At 34.5% G+C, this 24,999-nt stretch overlaps 1 protein-coding gene across 1 annotated transcript in view; it reads left to right on the forward strand.

Moving 5' to 3' along the window:
* DMD (dystrophin) overlaps nucleotides 1-24,999 on the forward strand; it is a 2,004,585-nt gene that overhangs the window by 1,292,395 nt on the left and 687,191 nt on the right. Inside the window, exons 46-47 of the mRNA XM_082716529.1 lie at nucleotides 20,907-21,054; nucleotides 23,384-23,533. Coding sequence (XP_082572655.1) covers nucleotides 20,907-21,054; nucleotides 23,384-23,533 — 298 coding nt within the window. The remainder of the gene's footprint in view (nucleotides 1-20,906; nucleotides 21,055-23,383; nucleotides 23,534-24,999) is intronic.

Below are 24,999 nucleotides of genomic sequence, written 5' to 3' on the forward strand. Positions count from 1 at the left end.
ATAGATGAACAATGAGACTGTCATACAGGGCTGGACAATCTCCATATATCTGCTGTAGGGTGACTTAAAAACTGAACTTTGAATACATTGCCTAACACACATATAGACTCATTGACAAAAATTGGAAATTTTACTGACTCCAGGTATTTGAGCTCAACTGCTGGCCTCACTGCCTGATGACAACTAAGCTCTTCTGATCTCTAGGAAACAAGGCCTATTTTTTTGCTAAAACAGAAAGGATATTAGCAGTCACCCACTATGGGAAACATTTCACAGATATTGTCCAGGTAAGTTATTAAAATTTAAGTAACAACAACCCTGATGGGGTGGAAGAAAATCAGAATCAGGAGCTCCTTCAATATATCAAAATGTTGCTTTTTCTAGAAAAATGGTGGTACATCCAAAGAAACAGGGAATTATACACCATAGTTAGGAGGAAAAAAGCAGGCAATAGAAATCACCTCTGACTTGGTCCAGATGTTAGACTGAGACTTCAAAGCTCCTATTATAAATACTTTTAGGAACTTAAAGAAAACCATGTTCAAATAATTAAAGTATGACAACAAGGACATCAAGAGCAAATATCAAAAAAGTTCCACATTATAAAAAAGAACAAGTGAAAATTCTGGAATCAAAAGGTATCATAACTGAAGTTTTAAAAATCTCTAAAAATGGCTCAAAAGGAAATTCAGGATGGGAGAATTAAAAAAAAAACCTATAAACTTGAAGATAAATAGAAATTGTCCAATCTGCCAAACAAAAAGAAAAAGGAGTGAAAAAATGACCAGAAATTCAGAAATGTGGGAAAACATTGAGTCTATCAATGTAGGTTCCAGAAAGAAAAGAAAGATATAGAAGCAGAAATACAGTGAATCTAAACAAACCCCAAACAATATAAATTCAAAGGGATCAATGCTCAAAAACATCGGAGTCAAACTACTAAAATACAGCCACAAATGTAGAAATCTTAAGAACAGTCAAAGAAAAATGACTCATTCTGTACAAGGAAATATAATATGATTAGCAGATAACTTCTCATAAACAATGAAGGCCAGAGGCAGTAGAATGATGTATTCAAAGTGCTGGGGAAAAAAAGAATAACAACAAAAGAAAAAACCTATCAACCACGAATTTCAGATAAAGGAAAGCCATGCTTTAGAAAGTGCATAAAGACATTCTTAAAAAATCAGAATGTTTCTTTCTGGCTGGCCTGACTTATAAGCAAAAGAAAAAAACAGTTAAACGAACTCCTTCAGGCTGAAAGCACTATTATTCACTAAGTCAAATGTACACGAACAAGTGAAAAGCAACAGAATCAGTAAATATGCACATAAATACAAAAGACTGGACAAATAGAAAAGTATGGTCTTGTCTTTAAGGCATATTTTTGCATGAAATAATTATATCACTGTTTTTGTGTTATTACACATAGATTCAATGAATATGATGATAAGTAGCACAAAGAAGGAGGGAAAATGGAGCTTATCAGAATGGAGTTTCTATATTTTACTGGAATTAGTTTTTTTTCTAGCTTCATTAAGGTATGTTTGACAAATTGTACATATTTAAGATGTACAGTGTGATATTTTGTTAAAGTATACCTTAAGTAATCATTAGTGAAATCAAGCTAATTAACATCTGTCACTTCCCATAGGTACCATTTGTGTACATGTGTTGAAAACAGTTACAATCTACTCTCTTAAGAAATTTCAAGTATGCAATACATTATTATTAACTGTGGTTACCATGCTGTACATTAGATCCCCCAGACATATTCATCATAAATGAAAGTTTATAACCAATTACCAACATCTCCCCATTTCCCTCACTCCCTCAGCCCTTGGCAACCATCATTTCTACTCCCTGTATCTCTGAGTTTGACTTTTTTTTTAGATTCCACACATAAATGAGACCATACAATATTTGTCTTTCTGTGTCTGGCTTATTTACCTTACTCCAATGCCCTCTGGGTACATTTGCATGATCACAAGTGGCAGGATTTCTTTAAGACTGAATAATATTCCATTGTATATTTACATATACCATACTGTCTTTGTTCGTTCATCCATTGATGGACACTTAAGTTGTTCCTATACTTTAGTTACTGTGAATATTGCTGCAGTGAATGTGAGAGTGCAGATATTTCTTGGATGTAGTGATTTCATTTCCTCTGGATATATATCCAGAAGTGGGATCACTGAATAATATGGTAGTCCTATTCTTAACATTTTGAGGAACCTCCATAGTGTTCTATAGTAGATGTACCAATTTATATTCCCACCAACAGTGTACAAAAGTTCCCTTTTCTTCATATGCCTGCCAGTATTTGTAATCTTTTTTTATGATAGCCTACTTAATAGGAGTGAGTAAATTAGTTGATCTAAAGTATACTATGATAAATAAAGTTGCGTATGTAAACTTTAGAACAACCTTAAGAAAATAACATTATAGTTTAAAAGGAAAACAGAGGAATTAAATTTGTATACCAAAGTAATTATTTAACAGAAGAATGTGGTTAGTACTATGAGACATACAAAAGAAGACATGAGACATAAAAAAGAGTAAAATGACAGATCTAAATAGAATTTCATCAATAGTCACATTAGATGTGAATGTATTAAGCATTCCAATTAAGATATTGCAGCCTGGATATTTTAAAAGACCCAAGTATATTCTAAAAAAAAAAATGCTTCAGAACCAAAGACACATATACTTTGAAAGTAAAAAAAAAATGGAGAAATATATACCATACAATTATCATCCATAAGAAAAATAAAATGGTGATACCAATGCCAGATGAAATAGGCTTTAAGGTAAAACATGTTACTAGTGACAGAAAAAGGACATTTATGATTACAAAAGGGTAATTCATTAAAAGACATAATTAACAATAAACCTCACATTTTGTGATGCATAAATCAACAGAATTCAAATGGTAATAATGAAGATAATAAAAAATTCAACAATAATTATTAGAGATTTAATACCCCACCCTCAATATTTGGTCAACCAGTTGGACAGAAAATCAGCAATGATATAGAAGACCAATACTATCAACTAACTTCATCTAACCAACATTTATAGAAAACTCTACCAAATAACAGCAGAATACATTTTCTTTTTTTTTTGGCATTTTTTAATTGAGGTATGATTAACCTACAGTGGTATATTAGTTTCAGGTGTACAATATAATGATTCAGTAATTCTATATATTACCCAGAGCCCATCACAATAAGTGTACTCTTAGTCTTCATTATGTATTTCAGTAATTCACCCTAGCTACCCCTCCTCTAGCAGCCACCAGTTCATTTCTTATATTTAGGAGTCTAGTTGTTTTAGAATACATATTCTTTTAAGGTGCCCATGGCATACCTCAAGGATAGATCATATGCTAGGTCTTAAAAAAACTCAATTAATTTAGGAGGATTGAATTCATTAAAAATCATGTCCTCTTAACATATCAGAATCATGTTAGAATATAACAACAGAAGGAAATCTGGGAGATACCAAAATACATGGAAATTAAACAACACCTTATATAATCCAAGGCTCAAAGTGACATCACTAGGGGAATTAGAAAGTGTTTTGAATTGAGTGAAAATAAAAGCATGTGTCAACATTTATGGGATACAGTTAAAGCAGTGTTCACAGGGAAATTTCAAACTTGAAACAGTTACATTAGAAAAGGTTAAAATTCTCAAATCAGTAACTCAAGTTTTCACCGTAAGAAACTAGAAAAATAGCACTCTAAACCCGAAGGAAATAATGAAGACAGGAGCAGAAATCAATAAAGTAAAAGCAGAATAGAGAAAAATCAGTGAAACCAAGCATTAATGTTTGAAAAGATTTCGAAAATGGCAAAACTTTAGTTAGACTGACCAAGAAGAAAAGAAAGAAGACTGAAGTTACCAAAATCATAAAGAGAGGAGAAAAGACATCACTATGGACCCTACAGAAATTAGGACTAGAAGGTAATCCTATAAACAACTTTATGCCACAATTTCTCCAAATTACATAAAATGCTCAAATTCCTAGAAGAACATAAATTACCAAAATAGATTTAAAAAAAAGTAGAACATCAGAATAGACCTAATATAAGTAGAGAAACTAAATTAGTAATCCTAAGTCTTCTGACAAAAGAAGCGCCAGTACAAATGATTTACTCATGAACTTTTAATAAAAAAATTCTTTTATATAACAGTCCTTCACAAATTTTTTCAGAAAAAAAGCATAGGAGGAAAATTCCAATTTATTTTGTAACACCAACATTACTCTGATCCAATATATTGTAATAAAAGAAATTAATAGAAAAATGTCCCTCATAAACATAAACATAAAATTCCTTAACAAAAATTTAACAAAGTGATTCCAGAGCATGTAAAAAAGATTATATACCATGACTGTGTAAGATTTATTCCAGGAATGCAGTGTGGGTTTAACATCCAAAAATGATTATTGTAATATATCGTATTAATAGGAAAAGCACACACACAAAAAATTGATCATGTCAAGAGATGAAGAGAAAGTATTTAGTAAAATCTAACAGCTAGTTATGATACAATTTTTTAGCAAATAAGAGAGCTTAACATCATGTAAGTCATCTATAAAAAGCCCATGACTAGGGGCATATGGCTGGCTCAGTGAGTTAAGCCTCTGCCTTTAGCTCAGGTAATGATCTCAGTGTCCTAGAATGGAGCCCAACATCAGGCTCTCTACTCAGCAGGGAGCCTGTTTCCTCCTCTCTATCTGCCTGCCTCTCTGCCTACTTGTGATCTCTCTCTCTCTCTCTCTCTGTCAAATAAATAAATAAAATCTTAGAGAAAAAAAAAACCCATGGTTAACATCATTCATAATGGTGAAAGACTGAATGTTTTCATTAGTACTTCAACATTCAACATTGTACTGGAGTTGAAACCAATGAACGAAGGAAGAAAGGAGGAAGGTGTAGTGATGGTACACAGGACTCCATGCATTTACTAAAAACCATTAAATTATGTACCTACCATAGGCGAGTTTTACATTATATACATTATCCTCCAATAAACCTGAAAAAAGAAGTAGTTGGGAATTAGAAAATATAGAAAGAAGTTTGGCAATATACTGGTAATTGTTGAAACTGGATTACAGGTAACAGGAGCTTGTCATACTATTATACTTTTGTGTATGTTTGTATCTTCTCAAGATGTTTTTTAAAAATTTCTATTTGTATATCTCTTGTTACCCAGTGTAATTTAGGCATGGTCCTTTTTGCTTGGGGTAATGTAATTTTCCTCTAATAAGTATATAACATAAATGTTATATAAGCAATATTTACTACCTGTTGGCCTTTTATTGCTGCTCACTTTTGCATTATACTTTCCTTTTTGAGTCCTGTAGTGCCACATACAATGATGTGGCAGTTGGTTAGAAACCCTCAACTTCTTTCTAGAATAGAAACATAATGCTCCTGTGTTCAGCAAGAAAGTAATGCTGGTCAGCTCCCAGTGAAGAGGGAAACTACCTTCAATCTTCATGAACCTATAGACAATTTTTTTCAGGGCTATGTCAGTCTGCTGTCTGTTGTCTTGATCTAAGAACCAGGAAATATATATTTTAGTTCATAATCTGTTGACTCTGCCATATATGACTAAGTCTGTTTAAAAAAAACCAAATCCTTGGAATTATCATTTGGATTCTACTATTTTTAAAGTTGTGCTTAGCTAAATTAGCCTATATTATGGGTCAAAGCTAATCTTAAATTATCTATCAGGTAGACTTACTAAGTTCCTCTGTACCCTATACACAATATTTAAGGAATTTAATCACTTATGGGGAAGGTTGAATAAATAATAAACTAATGAATTTTATTTATGATCAAATTTTAATAAGCAAAGATAATTCAGTAAAAGTTATGTTTACACAGCCTATTTAAGTACTTTTATTATATATCCTTAATGACTGGTAAATACATTATTTAGAAAATAAACAGAATTATTCCATACCTCTTCTTAAAATATCTTTAGTGGTTCTTTTGCACTCCAGAAGGGATGTTTTAACCTTTGCAAGCATGTGGAGCTCTGCAATACCTGACCCAAAACCTACCTTTCTAGTACTTTGTCTTGCCAATCACCTTCTACATTTCTTCAATATGGAAACATTAAATACGCCATGAACTTCTATGTCACTGTGCCTTTCCTTATGCTGATCCTCTTTCTACAGTGCTTTCCGCCCTTCTTCATCTAGTGAACATATTTTCTAGACTCCTAGATGGTCATTCCTCCCTTTGAATTACAAGGACCCTTGAGTAGATGGTTCTCTGTTGCACTTAAAATAAAAGTCAAACTCTTACCATGGCCCTCTGGCCCCTGCTCCTCCCTCTGGCCTCATCTTCCATTCTCTACCTTGCTCACTACACTTTAATTACAGTGGTCTACTCTGAGTTCCTGTGAATCTCTCTGTATTTACTGCCTGAAGGAAGTTTCTTTCTCTCTGTGGAAGCTATTCTTCTAGACTTCATCTAGGCATGTTTACTTCACAGTTCACCTTCAACGTCAGTTACTCAGAAGGGCTCCCTGTTAAAATCACAACAACCTCCTCAATCTAAGTAAGATCTGCTGTTCTCCTTAGGAACAGGTGACATTCCACACTATCATTTGCAAGTACATTTGCTCTTGGACCACATACCTGCATCTAGGAAGCCAAGAGCTGTTCAATTCAGTTTTGTGAGAAAATTCAAAATGTTTAGTGTATTGGAGGAGGAAATGGAAGAGAAGGATTGTTACTCGTTTCTGTGGTTTTCCAGCATTTTCAACAATTTCTCTCTGTTTTACCATGTTGGACATTAAAACTGAGAAATGTTTTCAGCCTTTATTCATTTAAAAATTATCATGGCTCACCCCATGTTAATACAAGTAACAAATGTCTTATGAAAAATAACTATTTTCTACAACAAAAAAGATTAACAGTGACATTGTTTTACCTTTTTGAGGATAGCTTTATTATTTACCTAAGAGAGCTGATGCTGATATTTGCTTCTATATTATATTGCCATATCAATTATAATATAGCCTCTGGAAAACTCATAGAAAGAGACAAAGGCAAATAATATCATAGTATTATTATGAAAATAGTTTTGACCTCACAGAACCCCTGAAAGTAACTCAAGGACCCCCAGAGTTTCCCAGACCACACTTCAGGAACTACTATTTGAGGGAATAAAACTATTCTTGTACCTCCTATGGCTATATTCTTTTAAAGTATAATAACCTGTGTTTCTGAAGAACTTACCTGGAGTTGTGTGCAGATTTTAAATAAATCATATGAAGAAACCCTTTACCCTTTCTTCTCCGGGATGAAAGCAATGAGCAAAATATGTCCTTTTTCTCTCTCTGAGGAACTTTGATCTTCCTTGTCTGTCTAATGCATTGATATTCTACTGGGAATGTACAGAGTGCTGGACAACAGATGACATTTTGGTGGGGGTGGAAATTACAAGTACTCTGAGGAATTCAAAATACAGGCCCAGTAATAAAAATCACCATAAAACCCACAGAAAAAGGACTGACTTCCAAAAAAAAAAGTGAAATTATAGAAGTGATTGCTTTGGATTAGGAAGAAAGATAAATAAGGAAAGAAACTTGAATAACATAAACTCAAAGAAGAGGAAAAAGAGGCAAAGACTTGGTCCTTTCTTACTATTTTCCATGTTTGATCTCAAGCCAAATAAATGAAACTTCTCATACTGGAAGACTTTAATAAATTTTAAACAGAATAAATATTTGTAATTAGATGTAGTGTCTGGTTTTCCTTTTAGCCATTCTTCAATTTATGTACTACAGAATATTAATTGTGTAAAGTGCTAATAATTATTTCAAAGGATGAAGGGACATTTTAATAGTCACACATATTTTCATGAACACACACATAATAAAGTTAAGAAGATCATACTGATTATCTTATATCAGAATCCTCACACCTTTAATTCCCTAATATGTATCTAAGAAAGAGATTTACTATCTAGCAGATGTCAACAAACTTTGGTACAGGGCCAAATAGTAAATGCTTTGGGCTTTGTGACACACCCAGTCTGTGTTTCAACTACTCAGTTCCACCACTGTAATGTGAACAGTCATAGATGACATATAAATGAATGGGTGTGGCTGTGTTCCCAATAAAACTTTATTTTCAAAAACAAGTGGTGGGCAGGATTTGGCTCATAGGCCATAGTTTAGAAACCCCAACAATCCAACTTTCTTGACCTTAATTTAGTCAATCTTCCATAAGACTTTGTCTTACATAACACACACTTTATTTTTCATGAAGAATCTCCCAAGAATAATGTAAATAGTATTATTGTTCTCAAATATACAATTAACATGGTGTAGTCCTGAGATACTGAATTTAAGAATTAAACCGATACTACATACTAGGTACTGAGATTAGAGTGTGATTGCAGTATAGTGCTTGTCCTTATGGTGCTTGTAATATAATGACAGACATAGGAAATTACAATATACCCTGGGATGAAAACAGTATAAAGAGCTGTGGGATTATATAACAGGACCTATAGCATAGACTTGAGTGGGATGGGGGTGATATTTAACTGAGAAAAGTTTCACAGAAGAAGTGATGGCTAACCTAAGATTGGAAAGCTAACTAGAAGCTACCTAGATCAAGACATGGGGAAGGGTAACCAAGACAGACGGAGCAGAGTATGATAATAAGTTCTAACATGAGTACCACACTGGATTTCAAGGAAGAGTAAGTTCAATGGATTTTAGAATGCAAAGAAAGATGAAGAAAGAGAAGTAAGTAGAGGTTACATATTGTACTTTCTGCTCCCTTTGAAGAAGTTGGATTTTATTCCAATGATCCTAGGGAGTTACTGTGAGGATATAAGAGGACATATTTTAGAAAGATGATGCCTTCTGAAGTGTTGAGAATGGATAAGAAGATGGCAAGATAGGACGCAGAACCCAGTTAAGAAATAGCCTAAGTAATAAAGACAGAGAGGATAGAAGAAAGAGTTGGTGGCAAGGAGAATGGAGAGAAGTGGACACACTTGAAAGAGCTATCTCACGTGGAATTGTGAGGACACATTTATTGATAAACTTCAGGAGGAAGAGACAAGAAAGAACCAAGGATGCCTCAGATAATTAGCCTAAGAGACTAGGAGCTGGCAGAGGCATCCATGGAGGCTGACAGAGAAGCTGCCTTGAGAGGGAAGATGATGATATGTGCGAAGAGAAAAACCTAGTTATGAATGAAAGCCAATAAACTAAAGCCATTCAATTTTCATTACATCTTCCACCACATGGCAATGGCTTTATTACAGCTTTTGCTAATAAATTATGTGACTCTGCTTCTGACAGATGAAGATCCAAAATATCCCTTGTGTTTTTATAAATCAGTTCCAGCACCTGCAATGAAAGCATTCAACAAAAATCCAGAAATTCAGGAATTCAGATAGTCAATCGGACTAGTAAAGTGAGATTGGAGGGAAGCCTGGGTGGTTCAGTCGGTTAAGCCACTGCATTTGGCTCAGGTCATTATCCCAGGGACCTGGGACTGAGTCCTGCACCGGGTTCCTTGCTCAGCGGGGAGCCTACTTCTCTCTCTGCCACTCTGCCTGCTTGCGCGCGTGCGCTCTCTCTCTCTGATAAATAAATAAATAAAAAATTTTTTAAAAATAAATTCAGATTGGAGAACAGAGTTCAATCTGGCAAGCCCCCCCCACCACCAAGATTACTCTAGTAATTTTTTTTTTTTAATATGACCTGAGTTTGATGGGAAAATTAATTATGACAGGCCTGGGATTCTAGGTAGTCTCTTCAGATTTAGATGTTTTGTTTTATCTCCTACTTCACTTAGTTGTTTTTGTTTTGTTTTGTTTTGTTTTGTTTTTACTTCTTGGTTGCTCTGGGCATATTCTGACCACACTCTCGCTTCAGGACCTTTGTGTTTTTTTTTTTTTTCTTTTGCTTAGAGTGCTCTCTCCCACCATTATTTGAATGGCTTTCTCTCTCACCTCTTTTATTATGTAATTTTATTCAAGCTGCTACTTAAAAAGGTCTGCATTTCAGTAGCTCAATAATGCAAATATCTCACTCATGCAAAATTCACAGAGTTGTTTCTGATCAACAAAGATCTCCCCTCCAAATTATGAATCAAAGACCCTAGCTACATTGATTTTGTGGCTCTGACATTTTTGACATGTGGCTTAGAAAGAGGAGCAATAAAGAATATCACACGTGTAGGGATTAAGTTATAAACCCAGGGCTGGAATCAATGAACCTCACTTTTGTTCACATTCCCTTGGCTAGAATTTCACTATTGCCATACCTAATGGCAATGGAGGATGGGAAATGACAGCTAACTTTATGTTGAAGAGAAAGAGATCAAAATTTTTGATGAACAGATTGCCGTTCTCTACCATGATGATTTTACTCAAATAACCCTTCGCAATGAAGATTTCTCTGACTAATATAAAATTGCAAACCCACCCTCCAAACCAACTCAGTATTCCATTTTTTCCTGGCTTCAATTTTTTTTTCTATGTAGCATCTAACACTATGTCGCCATCTACATGTTTCAGTATATCTTGTGTATTGTGTGTCTCCCCCTAATAGAACATAAGCTCTACGAGGGCAAAAACTTGCCTGCCTCCATTGCCATATCACCAGCCACTAATACACTTTCAATAAATGTTTGTTGCATTGTAATCCTACATCTACTTTACCTAGAATTAGTGTAATCTGGTGGCACTTTTACTCATAGATTGGCATTTTGACTCTAATTGTGCTTCCCCCATAAAATGTGCCAAGGAAATTTGTCAGAAGAGAGAAATAGAGCTGTCAACTGGTTCATGAAAAAGTTCAATTTCAAATAGTCCTTCTGAGTACTCATGCATGCTTTATAAATGCTTTTATGTATGTAAGTGTGTTGGCTTAAGGAAAATTCTGATATAGGATAACATCTCAGTTTCCAAATTTCCCCTTTTTTTAACTCTGTATTTTCTCTGTGACTTGTTGAATGCTATTAGTAAAGCAATAGACAAAAACTGGTGTTTCTGTGAGCAAATTTAATCCATATAACCAACCATGCAATGTTAAATGTCCCAATTTTAGCATGAAGAAACTGAGGCCTATAGAAGTTAAGCAACTTCTCCAAGTTTGTGCACTCAAATAATAACTTGCAAGGCCTCGATTTGGTTTTCTTTTCCTTTCAGTAGCTCACCACTAAGCTTCATGATACCCCTTCTCATTTTCTTAATTTTTTCCTTACTATTGAGAAGTAAAAGCCTGAACAACTTTGATATGTTATTTCTCTCAGGAGCACTTCATTTTAATGAAGCACAAGCTATATACAAAGTGAATAAATGTCTAATTGTGTAACTCTAGCAGGTAAGAAAAACATGTTGATTTAAAAATAGTTAATGCTTTGGTTCTGATTCTGACAGTGTCCTATAGAGTGTATAACCTGGGGAAGTTAATGTGCTTGGCTAAGTATATTTTTGGTTTTGTTGTTTGTTGGTTTGTTTTTGTTTTTTAAAGATTTTATTTATTTATTTGAGACAGAGAACATGAGAGAGAGAGAGAGAGCACAATCAGGGGAAGTGGGAGAGGAAGAAGTAGGCTCCTCACTGAGCAGGAAGCCCGAAGCGGGGCTTGATCCCAGGACCCTGGGATCATGACATGAGCTGAAGGCAGCTGCTTAATCGACTGAGCCACCCAGGCACTCAATGTGGTTTTTTATTTTGTTTTTGTTTTTACCTTAAGAGAGACCTTACATTTGAATCCTTTTGAAGTTTCTCATGTTACAAGACCCTCGTTTTATTTTGATCAGAACAAAAAACTACTATCTGGGAAAGTTGTATTAATTTCACCTCAATTGATGATGATTTTGGTCGTCTGCAGAAGTCACTTGATAGAGGAAAGAAATGGGGAAAAAATGTAATTAACAGAAGTCATGATTAGCTTTGTTGGTATGACATCACAGTTGAAAGAGTTGTATGTCATTGTAAACAAGGTCTGTAAAGATTTTTTATAAGCAACTCAGTAAGTGATTACATTGTGTACCTCACGGACATGTGGCACAACAAAGAGAAAAACTGTCTTTACATAACATAGAATTGTCTGCTGTTAAGTGTGCTTATGGCTTGGAGTAAACTTTCCAGGAGAATCTTAAACATGGACTCAGCAGTGCCATACATCAGGCCATGTGGGTAGAAGTGAAGATAACTCTGTCTCGAAAACTGAATTATGTGACTCAAAAAGTGGATCCACCAGAGTGAAAATTCCAATGTAGCACATGAATGTGAGGAATGTATACACAACTACTGTATAAACTGTGAATGGGAAAATGTGATCTTTCTAATATAATACGTAATTTTAAGTTAGTATGTGCAATCAAATTAATTAAGCAGTATAGATGAGCTGGAGTTGATTCTATATTTTCCAAAATTTCTATGTTACCGTTAATCAAAATTTTAGAGAGGTACTTATTTGGGAAATGGTAGAGATAATCACCTTATATTCAGGTGTATACAGTATATACATCTCCCAAGGGCTTCACTTTCTTTATTGGCAATTTTACAAAGGCAATACAAGGAATGTATTGAGTATTTAAAAAGATTCAAATGTGAAAATATCTAGCGCTTGGCCTGAAACACTTGGTAGATCCTCCCCTTCTAAAACCATGCCATGCAATTTGGCAGTCTTCCTCTTACAGTAACAGCAGCCCCACAGAACATGTTCATTAAGAGTTAATGTTAAATTCATTGAATTTAGCAGCATATCCATAATTCTTCCTTTCTGATTATGCAAATCTCTCCCCATCATAATATGTGCTTCCTTCAATTGCATTAAGAGCATTTATAATGTAAACGGCAACAGAGCCAATATTTCAAACAGAAGCCATTCTTTAAAAAAAAAAATAGCTAAATGTATTGAAATGCCTCTAAAAGTAAAATATTTAGCACTTAATTGCAGATGGGTAATGTTAAATATCCCATTCATTATTATTACTACCACATGCCTGAATAAATCCTACCATAAGCATTAACCGAGTAGGTAAACAAAGAAATAACACTTCATGTGATGAATGCCAATATAAAGCACATTTAAACTGTTCTGTCAAGAGACAAGCCTGGAAATGCTAACTGTGTTCCTTTGCTTTTCTGCAATCATCTGAATATATAAATTCAAATTGCAGCTTTTAAAACTTCAAATCGAGGCTTTTGAAATTTCAGAAAACACATGCGCTTGAAAAAGCAGATTATAACAAGGTCCCGGTGGGATTTTGGTACCATCTTTTTTATATATCAAAGTACAAAAAACAGACCTAGGCAAGAAATGACTACCAAATGTTTTCATATTTAAAGGGTGCTGTACTTTTTTAAAAAATTAAATCATCAGAAAAGTTTTCCACAAACATTGTGTGAAGAGAAAGATTATGGCAAATAGCTTAGCCAAAACTTCTACTTTTTAAACGAAGATTTATTCTTTCTAGGAGTACTTACGAGTTTTCTAGATTAGTATACAGTTAATATCCATAAAATCATATGCAAGTCACTGCCATTCAAACTGATGCTGAAAGTTAATTAGAAAACATACTTAATTATTTATAATACACGGATGAGTTACAGACACACTCCAAATGCACTGTAAATATAGAAAATTTAACAGATTTATACTGGAAAGATAGTAAGTCTTCACAACAATAATTTGATTTGATGGAATCCCTATCAAAATCCCCAATGAGATTTATTCTGTGATTTGACCAAATGATACTCATATTACATAAATAGGTAATACTCATATCACATAAAAAGGTAAAAGAGGAGATTAACCGACCAGAAATTAAGCCTCCTTTAAAGATGCAGTGCTTGAAGTAGTGCATTACTATCAAAAAATCTATAGTAGATCAGTAAATAGGACCTCATTACACATAAAACACAAAATGAGGAAATCACCACAAATCAATAGAGAATAGATTGTGCTGGGGGAAAATATCAACTTCTCAAAGACTCTTCAAGGTTAGAAGCTTAGCTATATAAATTTAAGATGGACTAAGTTTTTATTCTTTTTAAATGAAAGCATAATGATCCAGAATAATATAAAGGTGAATATTTAAACAACAGTAGGATGTAGTATCAATGAAAGAAATTTTCAGAGTAGTATCAGTGAAAGAAATCACAAAGAAAGTGATAACATTTTATTTAGAAACAAAATATAAATATAAAAAAGGTAAAAGGGAAACTAGAAAAATATTCTCAGTATTTTTTTAATTTTTATTTTGTATCGAGGTAGATAACATAAAAAGAGCTTTTGCAAACAAAACACAGGAAAAATGGGCAACAGACACAGCAGACAACTGATAGTAGAAACAAATGACAAACACAAATATACACATTTTTCAACTTTTGTGTTAATAAAAAATGGAAAACAATCCATGACAAACTTTTTCTTCTGATTATCAAGCATATAAATCATAATGAGCTGTAGTGGAAAATGTGTATTGAGACAGGTGTTTTTATAAATGCTGGTAGAAGAGTGTGAGTGTTCTTGTTACCGGCATTGCAAAGAAATTTAGCAATGTGTATCAAAATCATTACTGTTCTTATTGTGTACTTTTCTTCCTCATTCTAAGGAAATTAGAAGATACGTAAGCCAAAATGCATTAAAAAATGTGTTTCTGTAGAGTTACTTATTATAATGAAAAAAGAGACCAAACCAAATGTCTAGTAAGAAAAGAATGGCGAAATATGGTATACCTTCATATAGGTTATTACTCAGATCATAAAAATCAATTTTTTAAAGAATAGTTAATGACCTAATGAAATGCAGTAGAATATTAAATTTGGAAAATCAGTACACAATATTTATAGAGTTTGATGGCAATTAAATATATAAATCTTAATTAAAAAGGATAAATACATTTTCCCTCTTTTTCTTGGCTGAATATTCCTGAAAGAAAAATATATGCAAGTAATTAATTTGAGACAGGTTTGAAGTGAGGTTGAGGATACTTGCTTCTACAATTTTATTCTAGGTTTGTGGTGCTTTTTGTCTGTTTGCTTGCTATTACTCTCTCTTGTTCTTCAAGCTTTTGTTTGTTAGGTTTTGGATTTTTTCTCTCCTTATTATGGTCAATTTCTAGATGAAGGTTGAGAAAATCTTTTACCCATCTGTCTAGATTTTATAAATGTAATCTGATTTTAGCAAAGTTTCAGTTAACTAAAATGAGTGAAAAATAATGTTAGGAATAAGGTTGCTCTTAAGTATTTGGGACACTGCAAGATGATGTAGCCAAATACTAAAGGAGACAAAGATTTGTGAAGGGAGGGAGGGAGGAAGGAAGGAAGGATGGAAGGAAGAAAAGGAGGGAAGGAGGGAGGAAAGGAAAAGGGAAAGAAAAAGGGAAAATGATGAGGTAGATTGACACACACACCCTTGAAACCTAGACACAGTATTTGAACCATCTTAGAGCTTTTTTTTTTTTTTTTTAAGATTTTATTTATTTTGACAGAGAGAGATCACAAGTAAGCAAAGTGGCAGGCAGGGGAAACTGAGCAGAGAGCCCGATGTGGAGCGCTCTTCCAGGACCCCTAGATCATGACCTGAGCCAAAGGCAGAGGCTTAACCCCCTGAGACACCCAGGCGCCCCCAACTTAGAACTTTTAAACAAATAAAGGATGTCTATAATGGAATTTTTCCTCTAAGAATTGCTTCTCAGTCCAGAGTCTGTGGAAAAATGATTCTCTTCCACATTCTAAAACAAGCTGTCAGCAACTGACACCAGCCACTTTCCCGTGGAGTTTACGAAGGACAACAGTACTGTTTACTCCCAGTGGTTTCAACCTCCTCTGTACTTCATGTCCCAGTCCATGTCAGAGGACCGGATGGGTTGGGATAGTTTTGTAGGGAGTGTAGTTTGTCTCATGAGGTTCAGCTTCCTCCCTTCTCCCCTTTCAGTCCTGTAAAGTCAAAGGTAGGGGCTTCAGGATCATCAGTGAAAACAAGAATGTGGACTGCAAGAAGGGAGAGCCATGTTCCCTTTCAGCTGAGTGTTTGTTGAAATGAATAACTCCTTCACAGGCCCCTGGAGCTTTTGGAGGGACCAGAAGAATACTCTAGGCATTCCTTTGGCTTTCCACATCAAAGAAGGGAAAGTGGAGGAGGAGCAGGAGCTGCAATTTACCCATACATTTAAAAAAAAAAAATCAATGAATAGCTGTGAAATGGACTTTTTCTTTAATTTATCAATTTAAATAAACAAGAGGGAGAATTACTAATCATTAATGTGAAAATGAAGAAACAATGGACTCAGAAGATGCCAAATACGAAGAGTAAATGATTAGTGCAAGTTAGTTTCCCATATTTTATCCACCGATTTATTGCTGAGGACTCTGAAATCTATATTTCCAGCTCTTTAAGTTCCAAATCTCTTATTTTTTCTACTAGTAATTTCCCCTAAATATCTGATGCAATTCACTGTACTCTCTGCTGGAGTAAATACTGTCTCCTCAGCTAGATAAGGTGGAAGCTCTCATAGACCAGATGTAATGGTCAGGAAAAGTGCACAGACCCAGATGACCCAGGACCGAATGTTGGATTGACTATTTAATAGCTGTATGACCTTGGGTCAAATACTAAGCTGGATTTTCTTTCAACTGCAAATAAGGAAAGATGAGTACCATCTCATTCTAGTAATGTGGGGTCTTGATACTTGATTCGGTGGCTACCACATACTCAGCAATCACTAGCCACTAATACCAGTCTGTCTCCTTTTATCCACAGGTCCTGTTGAATTTCCTCCTACATTTTTCATGTATTCTACCTTACCCTTTTCCTCTCTTAGATCTTGATGACTTGAACCTTCATTACTTTATGCCTGTCCTTTTATGAGAGTCTCATACTTGATTCCTCAGTCTCTTGCCATACCACCTGTGCCCACATCCACTTTCCACAGGATAGCCAGAGGGGGCTTTGGATGAAATCTTGCCCTTCTCAAAACCTTTAAGTTGTTCATCACCTACATATTAAAACAAAACGTTATAAGTACTTCATACCCCAGCAGCTAGCCACCTCACCAGCTTTATTTCTTGACCCTTCCTGTATAAATCTTGAACACTTTGCTAATCTGTAATGTCAACGTTAGGCATTGATGTCCGCGTGCTTACTTTTCACATACAAGAGGGGCCAAAATATTTGTCATTGGCAAAACTCATGCAATCAAACATTAATTCCCATGGAAAGTAATGCCAAATCTTTATTGACTCTATTAATGGAAAATAAGCTCAAGCATCAGGCAGATAATGCCAATAATAATATCCATTCATAATTATAAGCTAAAGATAACAGTAAACTGTCATTATATTATGAATTTTTTTTTTTAAAATCCTGAACTGACTAGCAACTTTGTAGCAGTCAAAGAACCTAAATCACTATATCAGCACTGGGAAACTGTGCTACTGAACTAAATTTCATCTGTTTTAACCTGCACTTTTTATCACATTAAAATCACTGAAACCAGAGTGGGTTTTACAATCTCTCCTGGCCAGGTCACATGTGGTTCGGAAGAAAATCTGAGAAATAGTGGTGGGGCCCTCTTAAAAATTCATCCTCTGATAGGGTATGGGTAAAGACAGAGGTCAGTTACTCTGAAGGGAAAAGTCATACAGGAGAGGCAAGTCCTAAATACAAGAAAGTCTTAGGACAACCTCATCAATTTATCACTTATATTTTACTTCTCATGTGTATGCAAGAGGAATATCTGACAAAAATATAAAAGATTCTAAAAGAACATCTTCTTAATCGAAGAAAGACTTTAAACGATAAATATCATTGTTTCATCAGCACCACGCCTTTTCTGATTCCCGCCTGGCAGAATTGAGGATGGTTTTATATGACCTGCAACTGAAGGTGTCTTCAGTTTGGTGAAATATTGTCATACACATTTTCAAGTAAATTAAACCATGTTTCAGAATCAGTATTACAAAGAATAGGAAAGATTCTTTTTTTTAAGTTTTTATATAAATTCTAATTAGTTAATATACAGTGTAATATTAGTGTCAGGTATACAATATAGTGATTCAACACTTCCATACATCACCAGGTACTCATCTTGACAGGTGTACTTTTTAGTCCCCATCACCTATTGGTATTACAAAGAATAGGAAGGATTCTTTTAAAATAGGAATGCATGTAAAATGGAAAATGATGATGGCAGAATTCATTCATTAATGCAAAAGTTACTGATTTTGTTTTGTGCCAGGCATTGTTCCAGGAGCAAGGGCCACGGCAATAAATAAAAATCTTTGCCGTCAGGAAGCTTCGTTTCATGTGTGTGAGATAGACATTATATAAAATAACCAAATTATAGCTTAGTTACATTTTAAGAACTAGAAAGATAAAAACAAAGAGAAAGAATAGAAATTTGGGAGGAAAAGTGTAATTTTTGGTAGGGTCATCAGGGAAGACCTGCGGAAGATGAAGGGGACAGCCATATTTGAGATTTGAGGGAAGGACATTGTCTGCAGAAACACACAACAAGTACAGAGATTCAGAAGTGGGGACCCATGTAGTATATTTGGGGATCACAGCAACGAAGCCAGAGGGCCTCAAAAAAGATAAGAGAAATACAGAGTAGATGGAAGTGAGGTCAAAGAAGTAAGGAGATTGGGCATCAGCAGATATCATAGATCAGTGGTGGTCAATAGAAAAATAAGGTAAGCCACATATGTAATTGAAATTTGTGTCATCACATCTTTTTTTTTTAAAGTAGGAACAGATTAAAGGAATACATTCCACTTAACCTAATATATTAAAAATATTACTTCAACCTGTACATCACATAGAAAGTATTAATGAAAAAAGCAAGTGTTTATGAAATGTTTTCCATTCTCTTTTAAAATAGTTTATTATTTTACAGCAGTTTGTAGGTTCTCAACAAACTTGAGTAAAAAGTACAAAACATATTTTTTTTTAACTAAGTCTCTGAAATCTGGTGTATATTGTACACTTAAAGCACATCTAATTTCCCCCTTAGCATTTCAGGTTCTCAGTAGCCACATGGGAAGGTATCTACCCTTTCTACCACAGATCTAGACCCTCACAGGACACTGTAATGACTTTGGCTTTGATGTGGATACATTGGGAAGCAATAGAAAAGTTTTGACTGCAACAGTGATATAATATGACTTGGGTTTCCATAGGATCCCAGAATATGACTTGAGTTTTCATAGGGTCTGCCTTCTTGAGAATAGACAGAAAAGAAAATGTCTCCTCACATGCCCTAGAACAGATTTTGGACAAACTCTAATCAAAGAGCGAAACTGAATATAGACAAGGATAAATTCAATAAGTGGACCCGGTTTGGGGAAAGAATGTAGTTCTCTCAACACTCTGTCTTTGAACAGGCTATAAATGAGACAGGCCATGTCTTTTTCTTACACATGGGGATCACTTGTTTCCTCTCATGGACTGAGATCATCAAGGCAAGTCACACAATGTATCTGTCTTGAATCCTAATGCCCAGTAGCCTTGCTGGAAGTTAGTAAGTCCTTAATAAATATTTGTTAAATTGAAAACAAAAAAACATCTAAATGTCCCCAAAATGGAAACAATCCAAATGGCCACCAGTAGAGATACATATGTAAACAGTTCAGTACTCTACAGCCAGGAGATGAAACAAATTAAGCTATATACCACATGGTTGATTATTATAAAGATTATGTTGAATGAAAGAGACATGACACAAAAGAGTATATAGCATATCATTCCATATATTTAGTGTTCAATATAGCCAACAAAATCAAATTTGACAGGATACTGGTTATACTTGGAGGTAGTTGCTGCAAGGGACAAGAGGGGCCTCTGGGTTTCTGATAACATTCTATTTTTCTGGTCATTTGTGCACTTTCTAAAAATATCTTGAGCTATACTGCAGTCAGGTGTACTTTCATGTATATGTATTTATATGTATATATGTATATATGGGAAATTACACTTATGTATATGTATGTGTGTGCATATGTGTGTGTGTATTCAATTAAAAGCTTACATCCAGGAGACCTATCTCTCTCAAAAAACAACAAAACATTATAAACTACCTGAGGTGCAGACCATTTTCAACTGTGTTATGATTCAATATGTAAGAATAAATTTATGGATAATTGAAAAACATACAGTATATATGTTTTTATAATTGAAAACTTCTACTAGTACAACATATGTGCTGTATTTTAACTCAGTTTTCCTCAAAAAAGACTGAATCATAATTTGGAAAACATTTTAACATGTAAAAACTTAGTGTTCTTTTTATTTTCTAGTTTTTACTTTTACCCTACAATTTCCCAGAAAGGTGAATTTTATTTAAGCATTTTAGAGCAGGCAACCTCACATTATGTACTTGTTCTAGTGCAGTGGCTCTCATCCTGGGGAAGTTTTGCTCCCAAGGGGATATTTGGTGGTGCCTTAAGACATTTTTGCTTGTTACAGTTGGGGGGAAAATGCTACTGGCATCTAATGGGGAAAAGCCAGGGATACTGCTAAGCTTCCTCCAAGGCAAAGGACAGCCCCTCACAACTAAAAATTACCCAACCCAAAATGTTAGTAGCACTGAGGTGGAAAAACACTGCTCTCATTTAAAAACATTATGTTGGAATTTTTTTAAATTATAAGTTCTTTTTTTATCAGTTTTAACCTCTCACATTTAAGAGGTTCTGGAGATACTGAGGTTTCTTTGTTCAAAGTAAATGAATTTTCATTAAAAGTTGCATATTGTTAACATCTTTTAAATTGCTTATTTTCTTGAAAGTGTTACCACAATTTTTTTGTTTGTTTTCTGAGTTTTCTTTTAAAAAAATAAGAAAGAAAAGTTTGAGAAATATGTTGTTTATAACAGTTATATTCTTATTTCTCCAGGCTAGAAGAACAAAAGAATATCTTGTCAGAATTTCAAAGAGATGTAAATGAATTTGTTTTATGGTTGGAAGAAGCGGATAGCATTGCTAGTATTCCACTTGAACCTGGAAATGAGCAGCAGCTAAAAGAAAATCTTGAACAAGTCAAGGTAATTTTGGTTTTTTTGTTTCTTTTTTTTTTTTTTTAAACCCAGGGCCTACTTGTATAAAGAGTATATGAATTGGGGAGGGTATGTGCTATTGTGAGTGCTGTGAAGTGGGTAAACCTGGCGATTCACAGACCTGTACCCCTGGGGCTAATAATACATTATATGTTTATAAAAAAATTAAAATAAAATAAAAGAGTATATGAATCTACTTTAAGGTATTTAATCATTGATTTCCTGCCCATCAGGTTATTGATAGCTCCTCACTAGATTTCCTCAAAACTTTATATTGTTTTAACCCAGTGTTTCCCAAAAAGTATATTTTTTGTAAAAAGTGTACGTGTGTGTGTGTGTGTGTATGTGTATGTGTGACTGTATTTTAAAAACATTTGAAATTGATCTCAGGCATATTAGAGAATTTTACAACTCCAAATTATTTCAAAAACTGGAGGGAATTTTTAGAAATGAATCCCATTTCTTAGGAAGGATCTTAATTGCCAAATCAATCGTACTATTTCAGCCTCTAATTAGAGGTGTCTGATTTGCCTAAAAGTGTTTGTTTGTCTAGGTGTGGTTGGAGATGTGTGGTGTCGAATCACATTCTATACTGGTTGAATAGACATCGAGACTATTCAAGAGGCTTTTTATGCCTTCCTACTGTGATGTCTGCTTATTACTGATTACCTCACCTGGCTGACTGACATGCACTAATTGTGTAGTTGGATTAACTTTCCTGGTTTTAGTTTTAGGAAAGAGACTTATTTGGATCTGTTTTACTATAATTCTTGAAGTGAAGGTGAAAAGAAAAAGGAAACTAACATTTAATCGTCTTCTGTTATGTGCTAAGTATTAGGTGTACTTACATCTGCTATTTATTTAATCTTCATATAAAACTCTCAAAATGGTTGCTGTTATCCTCATTTTACAAGGTCATATAATCAAAGGAAATGGAATTGCTCCTTTATCAGTGATTCAGTTGGTTTGTACATGCAAATTAGACTCCATTGTCAACCACTTATTTCTATGAGACAAAAAATAAGACAAGAACAGAGGATAGAGTATAAAAATAAAATTAATGCTTCGTTCAGTAAACAAATATTGAGCACCTACTCTCTGTCAGATATGGCAAAACAAAAACAAAAAACTACCAAGTTTTGGATCTTTGGTTCGTTTGAAGATGGGTATATCATAGAAAAATGAACTCAGTGTGTTCTTGAAAATCAATCTTTCCAAAATGTACTGAGTGTTATATATAGCAATGTAATTGATACCTCATATATTAGATATGTTTAGTGCTATTTACTTATTAATAAATGTGCATTGATTTTCATTTTTCCTTAAACAATCTAGATCAGCACTGTCCAACAGAAATTTCTGTGATGACAGTAATGCTCTCTATTGCCTATTGCAGTAGTCAAAAGCTGTAGGTGTCTTTTGAGTACTTTAAAAGTAGTGTGACCAGGGAACTGACTTTTTTATGTCAATTAATTTCAATTTAAGTAGCTTCATGTGGCTAGTGACACTATATTGGACACTGTAGCTCTAGATGACACGAAGAAATAAAGGACAGTTATTAACAACCGTGGTGGTTTGTAGGTCTTGGGAAAGGGCATTTATAATCGAAGACTGAATGAATAAAAGAAATTCAAGGGTGTGGGGGACTCAAAAATAACGGATCTTGAATGAAATTGCCCAAGTTGGAATCACAGCTCCGTTGCTTGCACCTTTTGTGTTCTTGGAGCTGGTATTTAGCCTCTCTGCCAGGATTTAATCTCTCTGTCTCAGCTTCCTTCTGAAGAAGAAGATAATAGGCTCTACCTCATAGAATTATATTATCTCAATTAATTTTTATATAATATGTGATGAGGCTAACCCAGCACCTGGTACCTGGTATGGTCTCAATGGTAGTTAGCGCTCAGTATGATAATGCAGTTTCTTACTCTGTAGTAACTTACAGCATGGATGCTTACTACCTAAGAAGGTGATGAATTTACCCAGATTACTCTGTTTCTGACAGAGATGTCTTTTCAGACTCTTAACAATGCTTAGGGTATTATTTTGGAGCTCATGATACCATGTGATACTTTCTTCCTTAGAAAGAATTTCGGAGAGATAAATATTTTGGTCCTTTCTATGATAGGTTTATCTCCTTGGGAGTGGGTGCTCCAGTCCATCAATTCTGCACTCTGTAGGAAGTGGTTGGTATTGGAGGCAGCAGTCCGCCTTCAGTCAAGTTGCTTCATTTTGATAGACTAATTAATAGAGACAAAGACAAGATAGTTGGAATTGTGCTGTAATTCATTATAAATGTTGTTGCATTTGTCTATTTCAGTTACTGGTGGAAGAGTTGCCCCTGCGCCAGGGAATTCTAAAACAATTAAATGAAACTGGAGGAATAGTGCTTGTAAGTGCTCCCATAAACCCAGAAGAGCAAGATAAACTCGAAAATAAGCTCAAGCAGACAAATCTTCAGTGGATAAAGGTTAGACGTTAGCCATCTCTGCTGTCATATGTGCTATATGTTGCCAGTGTTTGTATTTGTTTTGTTTCATGGGTGTTTTATTGCTGGGATTGGGAGAGGGGAACAGGTATGTGGACTGGCATGTATTTTAACCTGACCATTTGATTTGGCTCCATGATTTGCTATGGATGGAAAGAATGCTGTTGGATGGCAATACATTAATGACCAACAGCCAAAATATAAACCATTGTTACTTTGCATGAGTTATGCTAAAGACTTAGGCTGTAAAACAGATGAAGGAATTCAGCATTCAGGTGACTAATGACAGTATTTAACCAAGTTGGAGGCAGTCCACTTCAACAAGTATTATAAATCAAAATTACTTATCCTTACTCATAGTATAGACTCAATCAGTGATTGATGTGAAAGGTGTTTTGTATTTGTTTGTTCATTTGTTCACTTAATTACTTAGTCACCTAACTTGTGAGTCTTTGTCTTTCTACCTTGGACACTTCATAAATGTATTAATTTTAAATATCAAATTAATACATACTTATTCTTTAAAACCAGTGGCATATATGAATTTATCATGAAAATAACATCAGTCCAGCAAAAGGCAATTCTTTTCCCACTGTACTCCTGTGGTAACTTTGTCATAAATCTCATGAACATACATATAAATCTGCTCCTGCATTCTCTAGTCTCTTCCTTTTGACTGTGTCTGTCCTTCAAGTGTTACCACACTAGCTTAATAAGAATCATTTTTAATAGCTTTACTGAGACATAATTTATATACCATACAGTGTACCCATTTAAAAGTGTATAATTCAATGATTTGGGTGTATTTATTTTTGTTTCTATTGTGGTAAAAAGGATATAATATAAAATTTGTCATTTTCATGATTTCTAAGTGTACAATTCAGTGTTATATATTACATTCACAATAGGCAACCATGACCATCACCTACGTGTGAAACATTTTCATCCCTCCAGACAGAAATTCTGTAATCATCAAGTGGTAACTCCATATCCTGCTACCCACCCACACAATCTCTAATCTACTCTTCCTCTATGAATTTGCCTGTTCTAGAAGTTCCTAAAAGTAGACTGATAGTCTATCTGTCCCTTTGTGTGTAAATTATTTCACTTAGCATAATGTTTTCAAGGTTCATCCACATTCTAGCAGGCATCAGAAAGCCATTCCTTTTTTTAACTGAATAACATTTCATTGTATGCATATATGTAATTGTTTTGTCTAAGTTTTGGGGATCTACTAATCTAAACCCTCCAACTTTGTTCTTCTTAGTCCAGATGTCTTTGCTAGTTTTGGTTCATTGCTTTAGCAAATACATTTTAGAACCGACTTGTCAATTTTCACTGAAGTCTGACAGGGTAGTGTTTGAAATTGTGTTAAATTTGTTGATCAGTTAACATCTTTACACTAGAGAGTCCCGTACTCTGTGAAAATGATATATCCCTTCATTTAT

This window comes from Mustela nivalis, assembly GCF_964662115.1.
Source record: "Mustela nivalis genome assembly, chromosome: X".
NCBI lineage: Eukaryota > Metazoa > Chordata > Mammalia > Carnivora > Mustelidae > Mustela > Mustela nivalis.